General features: G+C 40.3%; 4 protein-coding genes across 4 annotated transcripts; 2 read left to right on the top strand and 2 right to left on the bottom strand.

Annotated features, from left to right (window-relative positions):
• Positions 1-1,320: 1,320 nt before the first annotated feature.
• BCR41DRAFT_423363 (hypothetical protein) lies at positions 1,321-3,113 on the top strand. The gene is made up of 2 exons (XM_022030291.1): positions 1,321-1,894; positions 2,009-3,113. Exons 1-2 carry the CDS (start codon positions 1,490-1,492, stop codon positions 3,053-3,055), a joined length of 1,452 nt encoding a protein of 483 aa, XP_021880052.1. The 5' UTR covers positions 1,321-1,489; the 3' UTR covers positions 3,056-3,113.
• A 959-nt stretch (positions 3,114-4,072) lies between these two features.
• BCR41DRAFT_106255 (hypothetical protein) lies at positions 4,073-6,999 on the bottom strand. Its single transcript, XM_022019345.1, has 8 exons — positions 6,740-6,999; positions 6,329-6,606; positions 6,133-6,196; positions 5,764-6,012; positions 5,434-5,611; positions 4,588-5,324; positions 4,363-4,467; positions 4,073-4,258 (listed from the first exon to the last, which is right to left on the bottom strand). Exons 1-8 carry the CDS (start codon positions 6,947-6,949, stop codon positions 4,229-4,231), a joined length of 1,851 nt encoding a protein of 616 aa, XP_021880051.1. The 5' UTR covers positions 6,950-6,999; the 3' UTR covers positions 4,073-4,228.
• Positions 7,000-7,824: 825 nt separating this feature from the next.
• BCR41DRAFT_356649 (cystathionine beta-lyase) lies at positions 7,825-9,881 on the top strand (the record flags this gene model as incomplete). The annotated part of the gene is made up of 5 exons (XM_022024682.1): positions 7,825-8,197; positions 8,351-8,482; positions 8,785-9,143; positions 9,259-9,593; positions 9,712-9,881. Exons 1-5 carry the CDS (start codon positions 7,993-7,995, stop codon positions 9,878-9,880), a joined length of 1,200 nt encoding a protein of 399 aa, XP_021880050.1. The 5' UTR covers positions 7,825-7,992.
• A 409-nt stretch (positions 9,882-10,290) lies between these two features.
• BCR41DRAFT_307939 (putative MRS4-protein of the mitochondrial carrier family) lies at positions 10,291-11,985 on the bottom strand (the record flags this gene model as incomplete). Its single annotated transcript, XM_022020884.1, has 3 exons — positions 10,291-10,865; positions 11,236-11,458; positions 11,854-11,985. The coding sequence occupies 3 exons, from the start codon at positions 11,983-11,985 to the stop codon at positions 10,291-10,293; spliced, it is 930 nt and encodes a 309-aa protein (XP_021880049.1).
• Positions 11,986-12,763: the final 778 nt, after the last annotated feature.

The following is a 12,763-nucleotide window of genomic DNA, read 5'->3' as shown; positions in this document are numbered from 1 at the left end:
CAGCTTTGTAAGAAGCTTGTTATGTATAATAGCTGCATTATTTGCCGAAAAGACCATCTTGTCCAGTCTCGACACATTTGCTCTAATGTTCATGTAACACGTTAGGAGGGTTTAGGAGGCGAAGCGATCGATAAAGATCTGGGACGAAAGAGTGGCGAAAAAAAAAAAAAAAAAAAAAAAAAAATCGTCATTTTCAGATTAGATTTTACAAAATGAGGAAGGGATATATCCTCCAGGTCCTTTCCCCTTCTCCTTTTTTGACACATTCAAAAAAGAATGCCTTTGCCTACAAGCAAGGCATGCTGTCTCAATAGTTAAACGCAATGGTCTTTTTTGGTTCCGACATTTAGTCTATTACTCATGATAACGTAGGGATCTGTGCAGGAAAAAAAAAACCACTTGGACAGTCTAAGTTAATGACGCTAGGTCATGGCTCAAAGAGCAATGGGTCTAGCCTTAGTAAGGAGGAGAGGGGCAGCCATCAATCAGCATTGGACCAACAACTATCGTGGGTCGAATCTGACTCCGAACAGAACATTAAATATATAGGACTGTCTATTCTGCGAACAATGTAATAGTGTAGACTAGAGAGGAACCAATAAATCAAAGAATTAGCGATCGGGCAAAAGTCTATTGCCTATGTCGGACATGGGCATGAAACATTGGAAGGGGCAGACAAATAGAAAGCAGTAGTAGTAGAGATAAAAGGAGCCCAAGATACATTCATATTTTAGCAATAATTGACTATTTCGACTATTTGTATAAACTGCGCAAATCTTTTTTTTTTTTTTTTTTCCCGTCTTCCCTTACTTGAAGCTCTACAGGAATGCTAATACGGATGTCACACCATTGATCTTTTAACGACTTTTCGGCTGTAGTCCCGTTTAGTGCGTGTGATATTACATCTACAGAGGGGAAAAAAAAAAAAAAAAAAAAAAAAAAAGTCGGGGCGGATCAAACATCTCGGTTTACCACTCCCCTTTTCGATCCTTTTTTTCAGCAATTTTCAGTTGCCCCTCTCTTTCTTTTTGTGAAATGTACATGTACATGACAGTACGAGGGCGGTGAATACAATTTTTACAAGTTAGTTAACGGTCCAATAACATAAAATTTCATAGTGCACATGGAGAGTGTACATTACATGTCATAAATTTGAATGCCATCCCATAGTCAATAAAGCTAATTTAATTAGGGTCTTTGTTTGAGCCCCTGTCATTGTGCATTTGTCCAGGACACAGATCAAGTTTTTTCCTTCAAATTGCTTGTTTCACTTACACACAGATCCCTTTTATATCCCCCTTCCCTTTCCCCTCTCCTACCCCTCCATCTTCATCTCCTCTTTCCCCACCCTACTTTCTTCTTTCTTCTTTCTCTTCCTCTCTTTCTTCTACTCTTTATTTGCTTCAAATCTCCATTCCTTCATTTCTGATAGATACCCTTCTTTTTTCCTCCTCCCTCCTCTTCCTCTTGTACATATTGCCCTCCCATCATGGCAACACAGCATAGACAATACCATGTCTCATCCATCCCATCCAAATCCACACTCTTGACCACAATCCTTTTGTGCTTCCTTTGCACCACATACACCTCAACAACTATCATCTCTGCTGCTCCCACTCCTGCTCCTGCTCCTGCTCCTGCCAATATCATCTGTACTTCTCCTTCCTCTCATCAAACAATACAGTCAGGAAAACCAATCACCCTTGGATTCTCTGGGAAAGGCTTTCTGGAGCTGTCCGTCATCTCTGCAGATCTAATCTGCTCAGGATCAAATGAAGCCGTCTTAGCATTGGGATCCAAGTATGATGCTGTTCAAACAGCCTCATCTAAAGCACCCTCTGTTATCATCACAGCCAAACAGGCCGCATCAGCATTAGCAGCATGTCCCAGCAATGTGAGTAATCTATTCTTTTTTGTTATTACAAAAAAAAAAAAAAAAAAAAAAACAATGCACTTTGTTGAATAGGATATTTTCTCTAACACTGTGAATATATCTTCTTCATCTTAGAAATTCCATGTTCAATACACCCTTTCAAGTCTTCTTGACGAGAATCAGATCGCCAAGTGCGATGGAATCCTCGACATTCAAACACCACCATCATCGATCGAAGCAGAGGCAATAGAGCTAGAGCTGCCCATACCCTTGCCAACCCTTCCTGGCGATCCTTCTCCAGAACCAACCCAGCCCTCCTCACCTGCCGCCACTTCTACCCAACCTGCATCAGAACAACCCCAGCCGACCACTCCTGCACCTTCACCACCAGCTGCTAACCCTCCTCCTACTGACGGGAACCCACAGCCCAGCCCCTCTCCTACTACAAAACCTCCAAAACCCTCCCGCGGTTCACAACATCCCCCTACGGTAACACCCCCTCCTTCTGGTGGCGGTGGTAACGGCGGTGGCAGTGGAGGCAACAAAGGCGGCTCCAAAACATCTCCAGCTGGTGGTGGTGGTGGTGGTGGTGGCAATGGCAGTGGGCCTTCCAATCCTTCCCCAACATCCCCAGACTCTTCTTCTTCTGATCTTCAATCCGATAATGCTTCTTCTGGTTTAAGCTCCTCTACAGCTCGGATCGCTGGTACGAGTGCCGGTATCGTTGCTGCGATCTTTGTCATCTTAGCCGTCCTCCTGGTCTGGCGCAAGCGACAGCAACGAAAATCTGCAGCATTTAATGATCTGTTCAGTGATTCTGCTTTAAATGCTGCTAAACCTATTTTTGCAAGATCAAACCCGGATGAAGAAGTTGCTGCGACAGGAGGTGATACTCTGAACAGTAACAATAACAACAACAACGGTGCTATTGGAAGGACCGGCTCTGTGCTCGCACCCATGTCGAGCCCTGCACAACCTCCACCATTGATCTCCAGAGAGCCATCGAGCAATGCAGGGGCACCCTATGAACAATATGACCAATATGATCAGTATGATCATGGATATCACCACCAAGGTCTCGATCCTAATGGACAATATACTCCACAGCGAGAGCCATCTTATGGACAGCCATACCACCAACCAGCGTACGAAAACTATGGCTCATATAACCACCATGGGTAGAAAAAAAAATTGTAGCAAAAAAATAAATATATAATAATGTACATTACCATAAAGCAAAAACTACATTGCATTTTCAAGATACATATCATGTACTTAACATCATTATAAATATTATATTATATATCTTTATGTACTTTTTTTTTTTTTTTTTTTTTTTTTTTACATGAAGCTTAGTAACAATCTAGAATATTGTTACCATCATTTCTATTCTCACTCTCCTCCATCACCACATCCTCGACACGCTCAACATCCAGAACTTCTTCATACAGCTGTTCTCGCGAGGTCGTCGCGTCAAGTCGCTCAAAGTTAAGGCTCATCAATGTGGTGTAGAAACGGAGCAAATGAGTGCTGGTAGTGTTCGTCGTCATCTCTATTGTTATACCTTTATCCTCACCCCCACCAAGACTATTGTTGTTCGCTTGTATCTCAAGATATTCCTTGACAACTGATGGAAAGGACTTTTCAATTGATACTTTGATCTGCTTGAGCGTTTCTACACTCGTGAGACGCACAAGTCGCGAAGAGTCCAGAGCAGCCTCGACCAGAATTCTATCTCCCCGAATATCAAAAAACCAGGATGACGATGGTTTGGAGATATGTGAGTCCTTTTGTCGCTTTGTGGAACGTCCTTCTTTAGCATCGCCATCCTCCCCATCCTCTCGACTGTCTGATCCTGAAAGTTCCATACAATCACTCCAGATGGCTGCAATAAACTCACAGGCACGGATACGAACCTCCCAGTCACTGTCATCTAATGTCAACCGTGACATGAATGTTGAACTATAAAGTTTGTTACAAAGAGAAAAAGTAAAATAAATAAGCAAATAAATAAATCCGCACGCTTTCTTTCATTGATAGGCTTTTTTTTTTTTTTTTTTTTTTTGACTTACTCCTGGAAGAGATGTGTTCCATGGACCATGACAATTGTACCAGAGTCGCGTTCTGTGACTAGACAGATCATTGCCTCCAGTACTGCACGCCTTACAAAAGCCTCGCTATCTTGGATTAACGATGGTAACTGACTGCTGAGTCGCTCATCCAGATTTTTGCCGCACATCCTCTTCCATCCTTGAGGATGACGCATAATTGATTCAAAGGTATAAATACTAGTAGCTCGAACATACGCCTCCTCATCCGAAAGTTTCTGGAAGACAACCTCGAGAAGATCATGCTTTAGTGCCCAATCCACACCATGATTTGTTTCTGCCTACGAACGTAAATAAGAATGATTAGGGGTCAGTGTTTAGACCATATGATTGCGATCCGTAGCTCATTCAATAAGGCATAGCGAGTCCCTTTAAACTTACATTTCTGAAAAGTGTACCAATAAACTCAATTACATTATCGCGTACATCCCACTCCATGTCATATAGCTTGAGCCCTAGAGCATTTGCCAGATCCAGCCCTACTTTCTACTCACCCGCACCGAGATATCGAGAGAAAAAAAAAATATCTCAGTAAAGCTTAGTATTACCAAACTTTTTTTTTTTTTTTTTTTCTTCAAACATTTTCATCGTGGATAGCTCCCTCACCTCATTTGACAGTATTGATCCGATAGTATTGTCTGCAAAAAACTCAAGGATGGCTGTGAGAATCAACTTGACAGATGTACTTCCAACACTCTGGCGTTGTAAAAGTCCGAGGATAACCATCATTGCATTCGCAAACAACTGCTCATCTAGTAACTGTCCATCCTGAATCTTTGTCTTTAGAACAATAGGGAGTGCTGTCAAGCATGCCTTGAAAACCCTCTGATCTGAGCATAGCTTTTGATCAAGTAAAATCAATAGTATCATATGGATAGCGGCACTCTTTTCTACCGTTTCCGGGAATAATAAGGCCAAACTTTGGAGAGCCTTGAGAGCTGATAAGACTATCGTCTTGGATAGCGTGCCACCTCTAGCTGCTGCCGCTGAAGCGCCTTTCATTGGCTTTGCTTGACTCTGCGATTTGACCAAAGATTGAAAGCCAGGTTGGTTAAGTTGATGTGCAAGCTTGCCTTTGCCCTGTACTATGATAGTATTAGCTTGGATATGACTAACAGCAGCCATTGGACCTCCCTTTGTGTTCTCCTGCAATGCCTGCAAAATCCAAAGGATGACTGATACTATAGTATCCTTAAAATCGGTTCCGATGCCATGCATTTCCTCACTTTGACGTAAAGGTTTGATCATTGCATCCAAAATACCCGTTGCCACATGAAGTGCCTTGAGTGAGTCCGTGAGGATGATCAATGAATATACATCATGATCCAACAAATAATTAAAGCCTAATGTATACCGGAATAGATGTTAGATAAAAAAAACTTGGCTCTTCTTATGATGGACTGTAGCAATGTTCGTAAACGGAAAGCTTTTGAGGAAAGATTGGAAACTCACATTCGACCATAGCTTGGTCATCTGATTTGTCCAGCTCCATCCCTTGCGTCGGTGCTATGTCCTTCCCGAGGATGCTCAAAGGATTAGCTGTTGATTCCAATAAAATGGAAAGAATATCCAAGGCTCTACTTCTGACTAATCGTGAATCATCCATAAGTAAGTCCATGTATGAGAAAAGCTATAGTCGATAAAAAAAAAGAAAAAAAAAAGAAAAAAAAAACTGTTGAAATGCTATGCTTAAACATATCCCGGTCTACGTATCTGCGACCTCTATATTTACCGGAAAAAATAAAATATAAAAAAAAGCGGATTACAGCAAACAAACGTTACCAGTTGACTTTGACGTAGAAATGCCGATCCATGATCTGATCTAGCATCTGTTACCATCCACAGGAACTCCAAGCCTGCGACTCTATTACTCTCCAGATCCTGGTCTGTCATCATGGTATGAATTAATTTGTATAAAGATATTGACTCCAGCAGTGTGTCCAATAGCGTATCATGAGCTGTGATCCGTTCTATGTCAATGCTACGGTTCTCAATAATGGCTACCAAAAACCGACACGCTGCGCTCAGTACCTAAATATCAAATAGCCCATTAGGGATAAAAAAAAAATGTCGATTTAGGATACATCCAAAAAAAAAAAAAAAAAAAAAATAATAATAATAATAATAATAATAATAATAATCATATCATACATAAGTGCTGGTATCTTTGAGCGCAGCAGTGACCATGCCAGCGGATTTCCCTGTCTCCAATAGCCTGTGATTGTTGTTGTTGTTTTTTTTTTTTTGTTTTGTACGCAAAAGCATCAAACGTTAGAGTTAGATGTTAATCTGATGACTTTAATCTCCCAATGCCTTTCTTCAAAGCCTGCTCTACAATTGATTTTACCATCGTGCGCCGCCATCATATTTGACTGCGTGTTCCCACGCGAACCAACATGAGTAACGTGTTAAAGCTTCCTCTCCCATAGTGTTGTCAATCATGAATTTCAGAATAATCGGATAATGAGTTTCAAGTTGTTGCCATACGTTAGGTATATTGTTATCATTACTGCTACCACTGCTACTAATGGTCGTTGCTGGTGTAGGGTCATGCTTCAGTAAGTAACCTAAGAGACGTAGTGCTACACAGCTGACACGATAATCCTGATCAGAAGTAAGGCAAGCCTTTTTTTTTTTTTTTTTTTTTTTTATTAAAAAAAAAAAAAGAAAGATATTAATGGTAAGCTATCGAAGAGGTAGAAATAGCTTATATAAAATACAATAGAAAAGCTTTGCCTCAACAGTTGATTTATCCAACCTGAAAGATATCAAGGATAGCCCAATCAACCAACATTGTATGGATCAACACAGGATCTTCCTGTGCAATAAAGGCAGATATATAGGACAGCACTTTTTCGTGACGAGTATCGTCGACGATATTTTTGGGCATACGCGGCAGTGCCACGACTACTCTGTGAAGCTCTTCAAGGGTTTGTCCTGAAGCGGGATCTGGAATGCTATGCACCATGACAATGAGTTGAAATTAAGAGTTGAATGTGTAAAAGCGGCCTGGGCGATGCTTTGGTTCAAGTTTATTTTTTATTTTTCCTACACGTACATGTACAAATATCCAGTCGCGTAAATTGCACGTAGCTTGTGAAGGGAGACATTGATTGGTTGAAGAAATTAAGATCTATTCTAGTAATTACGATGTCGAGCACTTCACCTTATCGATATCGACTTCCCTTACATTCCTTCGTGATAATAGCAAACTCTTCTCCTCGTAGCCTTTTCTCCAGCTTCTGCTCTCTTGTCTTTGTAGTTTGTTTATCTTGGTGAATTAAAAAGGTTATAGCTACTAAACATCCTTGTTCGTCTTCTCTTTTTTTTTACTGTAACTCTTTTTTCTATATTCACTATACATCTAGAGGACCGCTCACTTAAGTATGTCCTTGTCGGCGCGAAGAAGTATTTGGGTCAGCAATAAGTATCCAGCAGGTGGACATTATATGGGAAGATTACCTCCATTGTCTTTATTGTCCTAGCTGTCAATGATATCTACATCATGACATGATGGCAGACGGGAAGACCTGCAGTGTCCTACAGAACTATTTGATGTGCCAGCAAAGAACATAGTCCTTGTATTCGATCACAAGGATCATCTCTGGCACCACAAGCAGCAATAGCAATAACAGTGATAACAACAGCAGAAATGGCAACTACTAGCGTTACAACGCTACGATCCCGTGACACAAATTAAGAGATTGATGTCGCCATGTCAGTGACTGTTGACAGAAGCTTGTGTATCCAACAAGGTTTAATGTATTCAGTTTGACTGAGGCGAGATGACTCTTATGCTCTGTGTGGGTGCTTTCTTGAAATGTCTTATTTGCACTTGACCTAATTTTTTGACTTTTTGGGTCTCTTTTTCCTTCACCCATCTTCTCTTCATCTTCACTCCCTTTTAGGACAACATCCCATATCAGACGATTCTCTCACTTTCATTTCCATACACTCTCTATTGTTCACACATATATTACGCTCGGGACTCTTTGCTTGTACATATCAGACATGGCTGACAACACCACACGAATCAAATACAGACCTGCCACAGAGCTTGTCTATGTCGACAACTCGGACGGAAAGGGTCCAAAGGACAATTACAACGCAGCCTCTATGCCTATCTATCAGACAGCCACATTTAAGCAACAATCTTCCACACAGATGGGAGAATATGATTACTCTCGTTCCGGAAATCCTACCCGTTCTCATGTTGGTAAAGAATGAAAAAGTCAATTCTAACTTCAATTCGATTCATTCAGCTTCCAGAGTTGCATTCATGACAGGGAAACAAAACAGTCAAAGTGGAACAGACAAAAGACTAAACGGACTTGAATTATTTGTAACCCAACATTTATTATCAAAATAGAGAATCATCTTGCCAAGATCATGTCCGCAAAGCGTGCCTTTGCAGTCAACAGTGGTATGACTGCTCTGGATGTCATTACTCGGCTTGTCAAGGCCAACGAAGAGGTTATTGCAGGAAACGATCTTTATGGAGGTAATCATCATAAAAAGGAAACAAATCACTAATTGCTTCTGGGACCGGTGCTCTTTTTTTTTTTTTTTTTTTTTTTTTGTTATTCGGCTGGATTTGCTTTAACCTAGCCTGAGAAAAAAGAGGGAAAATGATGTGATCGGTAGTTTGAACAGATCTCTTGAATCTCATTTGCTACTACTTTGACAATATGCACTAAACCAACGCTACAACCACTTCCCAAAAAACTCACACTTGCTCAAAACCAACTCATCCTTTTCCTTGTCACTTGTGACACAAACATACAAAAAATGACCATCCTTCAGGCACAAATCGACTACTAAGCTTCTTGGCTACACACAATAATGTCAAGACACACCACATCGACACTACAAACTCGGAAGCCATCATTCCTTACCTTTCAGAAAAGACACGTCTTGTCTTGCTGGAGACTCCTACCAACCCATTGATGAAGATTGCAGATATCCCACGGATCTCAGAGATTGTGCACGAGCGTTGCCCCAATGCGCTTGTTGTTGTTGATAATACCATGATGTCACCTTACCTTCAGAGGCCATTGGAGCTTGGCGCCGATATTGTATACCACTCAGGAACCAAGTATCTCAGCGGACACCACGATCTCATGGCTGGAGTTGTCGCTGTCAAGGACGACGCCATTGCTGATGTATGTGTCCCTTCCGAAATTGATTAATATGTTCAGCGATGTGCTTCTGTATCTCTTTACTCTTTTTTTTTTATTACTTACCGGTTATATATATATACATGCGCACCATGAATAGAAAATCTATTTCACAATCAATGCTACAGGGGTCGGCCTTGGACCCTTCGACTGTTGGCTGTTAATGAGAGGTGTCAAGACACTTGCAGTACGCATGGATCGCCAGCAGGCTAGCGCTATGAAGATTGCAGACTTTTTACAGGCACATAACTTCAAGGTCCATTACCCAGGGCTCAAGACACACCCTCAATACGAGCTGCATGCAAAGATGTCAGCAGGACCGGGTGCTGTCCTCAGCTTCGAAACGGGTGATGTCGAACTGAGCGAAAAATTGGTTGAATTGACACGCCTTTGGGGTATTAGTGTAAGCTTTGGCTGTGTCAACTCTTTGATCAGGTAATGAATAGGAACGCTATTCTCTTTACTTTTAATATAACACGATGGTGAACAGCATAATAGTTATTTTGTAAGTTTCAAAATACTTATGTTAGTTTTTATGGGTTTTCTATTGTAGTATGCCATGTCGCATGTCTCATGCCAGTATTCCTGCTGCAGTGCGCGCAGAGCGTGCCATGCCCGAGGATTTGATCCGCCTATGTGTAGGCATTGAAGATGTCGAAGATCTTTTGGAGGATCTGTACCATGCGCTGACAACATCCGGGGCACTTAAACTTGCCAACTAAAAGATAAAAAAAAAAAAAAAAAAAAAAAAAACTAGTTGTCTCCACTAAATAGTAATCAGCTCGATGTTGATGCAGTCGTGGAAGGAAAAAAAAAAAAAAAAAAAAAAAAAAAAAAAGCTTATACATTCTCATTCTCATTGTCATTGTCATTTTCATATCAAGTCGAACAAAAAATCCACCCTTTTATATTTGGTCGCACACTCACATTATAGTCTTTTTGTTTATCAATATATCACTTTAAAACCTCTTGTAATATCAAACATTCGTTAGATTCCATGATTTTTATTACTTGTAATTTTGGATGATTTAGCTTTTATTTCAAGTACTTTTATATTACAGGAATAACAAAAATGAGAGGAGATGAAAAGAAGAGGGAGAAGAAATAGATATTGATTTTTTTTTTTTTTTTTTTAATGCATGTTGATGGGATGTTGATCTGCGTTGTTACGACTTAAGAACCATTTACCATATTCATAGACACCCCAGCAGATGGCTGTTGAGGGCATATGGCTCAATATTCTAGGTTGAATACCCTTTGCAAATCCAGCTAGACCTTGACGTTGATAGATCAATTTGAATGCCTCAAATAAACCATTACAATTCCTTATCCTCACATCTGTGGCCTCTCCACGGGTCTGCAACAATGTTTTGGCTACGTCCAAAGGTGTAGTCGCAGCAGCAGCTACTGCACCAGCAATACCTCCTGCTGTGATATGTGTCAAAGGATCATATACTCCTGTGGGGTTCAAAACCTTACGAAGATATTCATATGTGGCGAATTGAATGGATTGGAAAGGGATGGTCATGGTCAAGGTGGTTGGATAGGAGATGTAAAAAGCTCGAAGTCCCTCCAACTTGTATACTTTAGTGGCGCAGTCAAATACGCTCTTGTAAACGGATCCATGAACCTGCATACGCTGCTTAATCACATCAAAAGGATTCATCAATGCATCGCTTGCAATGGTTGCACAGGCACCTGCAGTACCTGTTTTTTTAAAAAAAAATATAAAATTTGAGATGAAAAAAAATGAGAGGATGTCAGCAAAGTGATTTGGCATGTTTGTCTCTCCCGCATTGCAGTAAGAGACCATTTATTTTTCAGTACACACGCACGCATACACGCCTTCCGCAAAAAGTGAGAAAGGTCATTTCATGGTTCAGAGAGCGAAACAAGTTTAATTGGACGCATGATGAACTTCGTTTTTGTTGTGCCACCGTCAACAACGGTACTCTTTTTTTTTTTTTTTTTTTTTTTTTTTTCCTTCCAACTGTACTGTATTACTGTTATCTCGGCAATACGTTTACTGTTAAAGAAAATAGCTGATAGCAATTTTTTTCTTCTTATCTTTTCTTACCTGCAGCAAGGGGATGATGCCCAATTCCATTGCCTCCAAATGCATCCTTAGCATACTCATATGTGCCAAAGTAGAGAGCGTGAGCAGGTCCTGCACCCAAGATCACAGAGTTGACGCCTCTCCACAACGTTTTTGCACCCTCTGTTGTTGAGATCTTGGAGACAGCATTGATGACTCCACTGTATACGGCCTGAGGAGTAGGTTGAAGGATTTGCATTCTTGTCTAAAGCGATCAAGAATTTTTAAAAAGATAAAAAATGACGTGAGTGTTAGAGGGCTATCCAAAACTCGCCTGTTTATTAAGGGAGCTGCAACAAATAATCTCTCTTCCTCCACAACATGCCAGTGCGAGGGGTGAAGAGAGAAAAGAAAAAGGCATAATTCAATCTCAATCGTCATCAACATTCTGATTCTCTGATTTCTGTTTTCAACGATTGCTCTTTGTTAAAAATTTGAAACTCGCACAATTTCACAACTTGTTGATCCATTGATTCTCTCATTCACGCAGATCCATATTTGCCTTCATTACATGCAGTTGTTGAATAACGTTTTTTTTTTTTTTTTTTTTTTTTTTTGCGCAGTTTGGATTGGTTTCAATAAAATGACTGCTTACGTTACCTTGATCGAATCGACAGGGTACATGATGGCATGCTCAGCGATACCGGCAAAGGCACCGGCAAGCAAACTGGCAGACAAGGAAGCGTTCTCGGGCAAAGCTTCATAATCGATCTCTTCAGTAATTTGAGCCATGCTTGCTAAGTTGAAGTAGGAGATAATAGGATGACTGTTGCTGTTGCTGTTGTCGTTGCTGTGGTTATTATCGTTGTTTACGGTTGTCAAAATATAGGAATGAAAAAGAACAGTTATTAGAAAGACGGAAGAGTAAATAATAACGATAATAAAAAAAAACGAATGCCGTGAAAGTTAAAAATAAAAAAAAAGAAGAAAGGGTGAAGGCTGAAGGTTAAAAGGAAAAAAGAAACAAAACACTGTTTTGTTGTAAGAGAGATAAAAAGAAAAGAAAAAGACATAAAGTGAGTTGATGCGTAAAACTTGTTGTTCCCATTTAACAGGGCGATCAAAACAAAATCGCAAGTCATTTTCAAACAAGCAGGGTTCAAAAGTAGATTGAACTGCTTAATTGCATGGCGAATTTCAATCACTTTTTCCCCTTCTCTCCTTCTCCCTTCACATGGCACAAAGTGACATGTTTGTACACAAAAACAAAAATAAGGTTTCCAACTCATTTTTGATTCTCGAGTAAGCTTCTTTTATCAATTGATCAACTATTCAGTAAAACAGGAGAATAGGAGAGATATCTAATCGTACATGCTATAGCAACATATATTTACTCCTTCCTCTTTCCTCAAAGGCATAATAGCCGTAATACATGCTCAACAAAGAGAGAATAAAAATGAAAGCAAAAAGAAATAACGAGGTCTCGGGCATTGTACAACTTCATACGCTTTGTTGTATCGAGCGACTTGTTCATGTCCAGTTGTAAAAAACTCTCCAAACAGAAACTAGA

Source organism: Lobosporangium transversale (genome assembly GCF_002105155.1).
Source record: "Lobosporangium transversale strain NRRL 3116 chromosome Unknown BCR41scaffold_26, whole genome shotgun sequence".
Lineage (NCBI taxonomy): Eukaryota > Fungi > Mortierellomycota > Mortierellomycetes > Mortierellales > Mortierellaceae > Lobosporangium > Lobosporangium transversale.
Note: the sequence above shows the minus strand (reverse complement) of the source record. Positions and strands in the feature narration are given on the sequence as shown.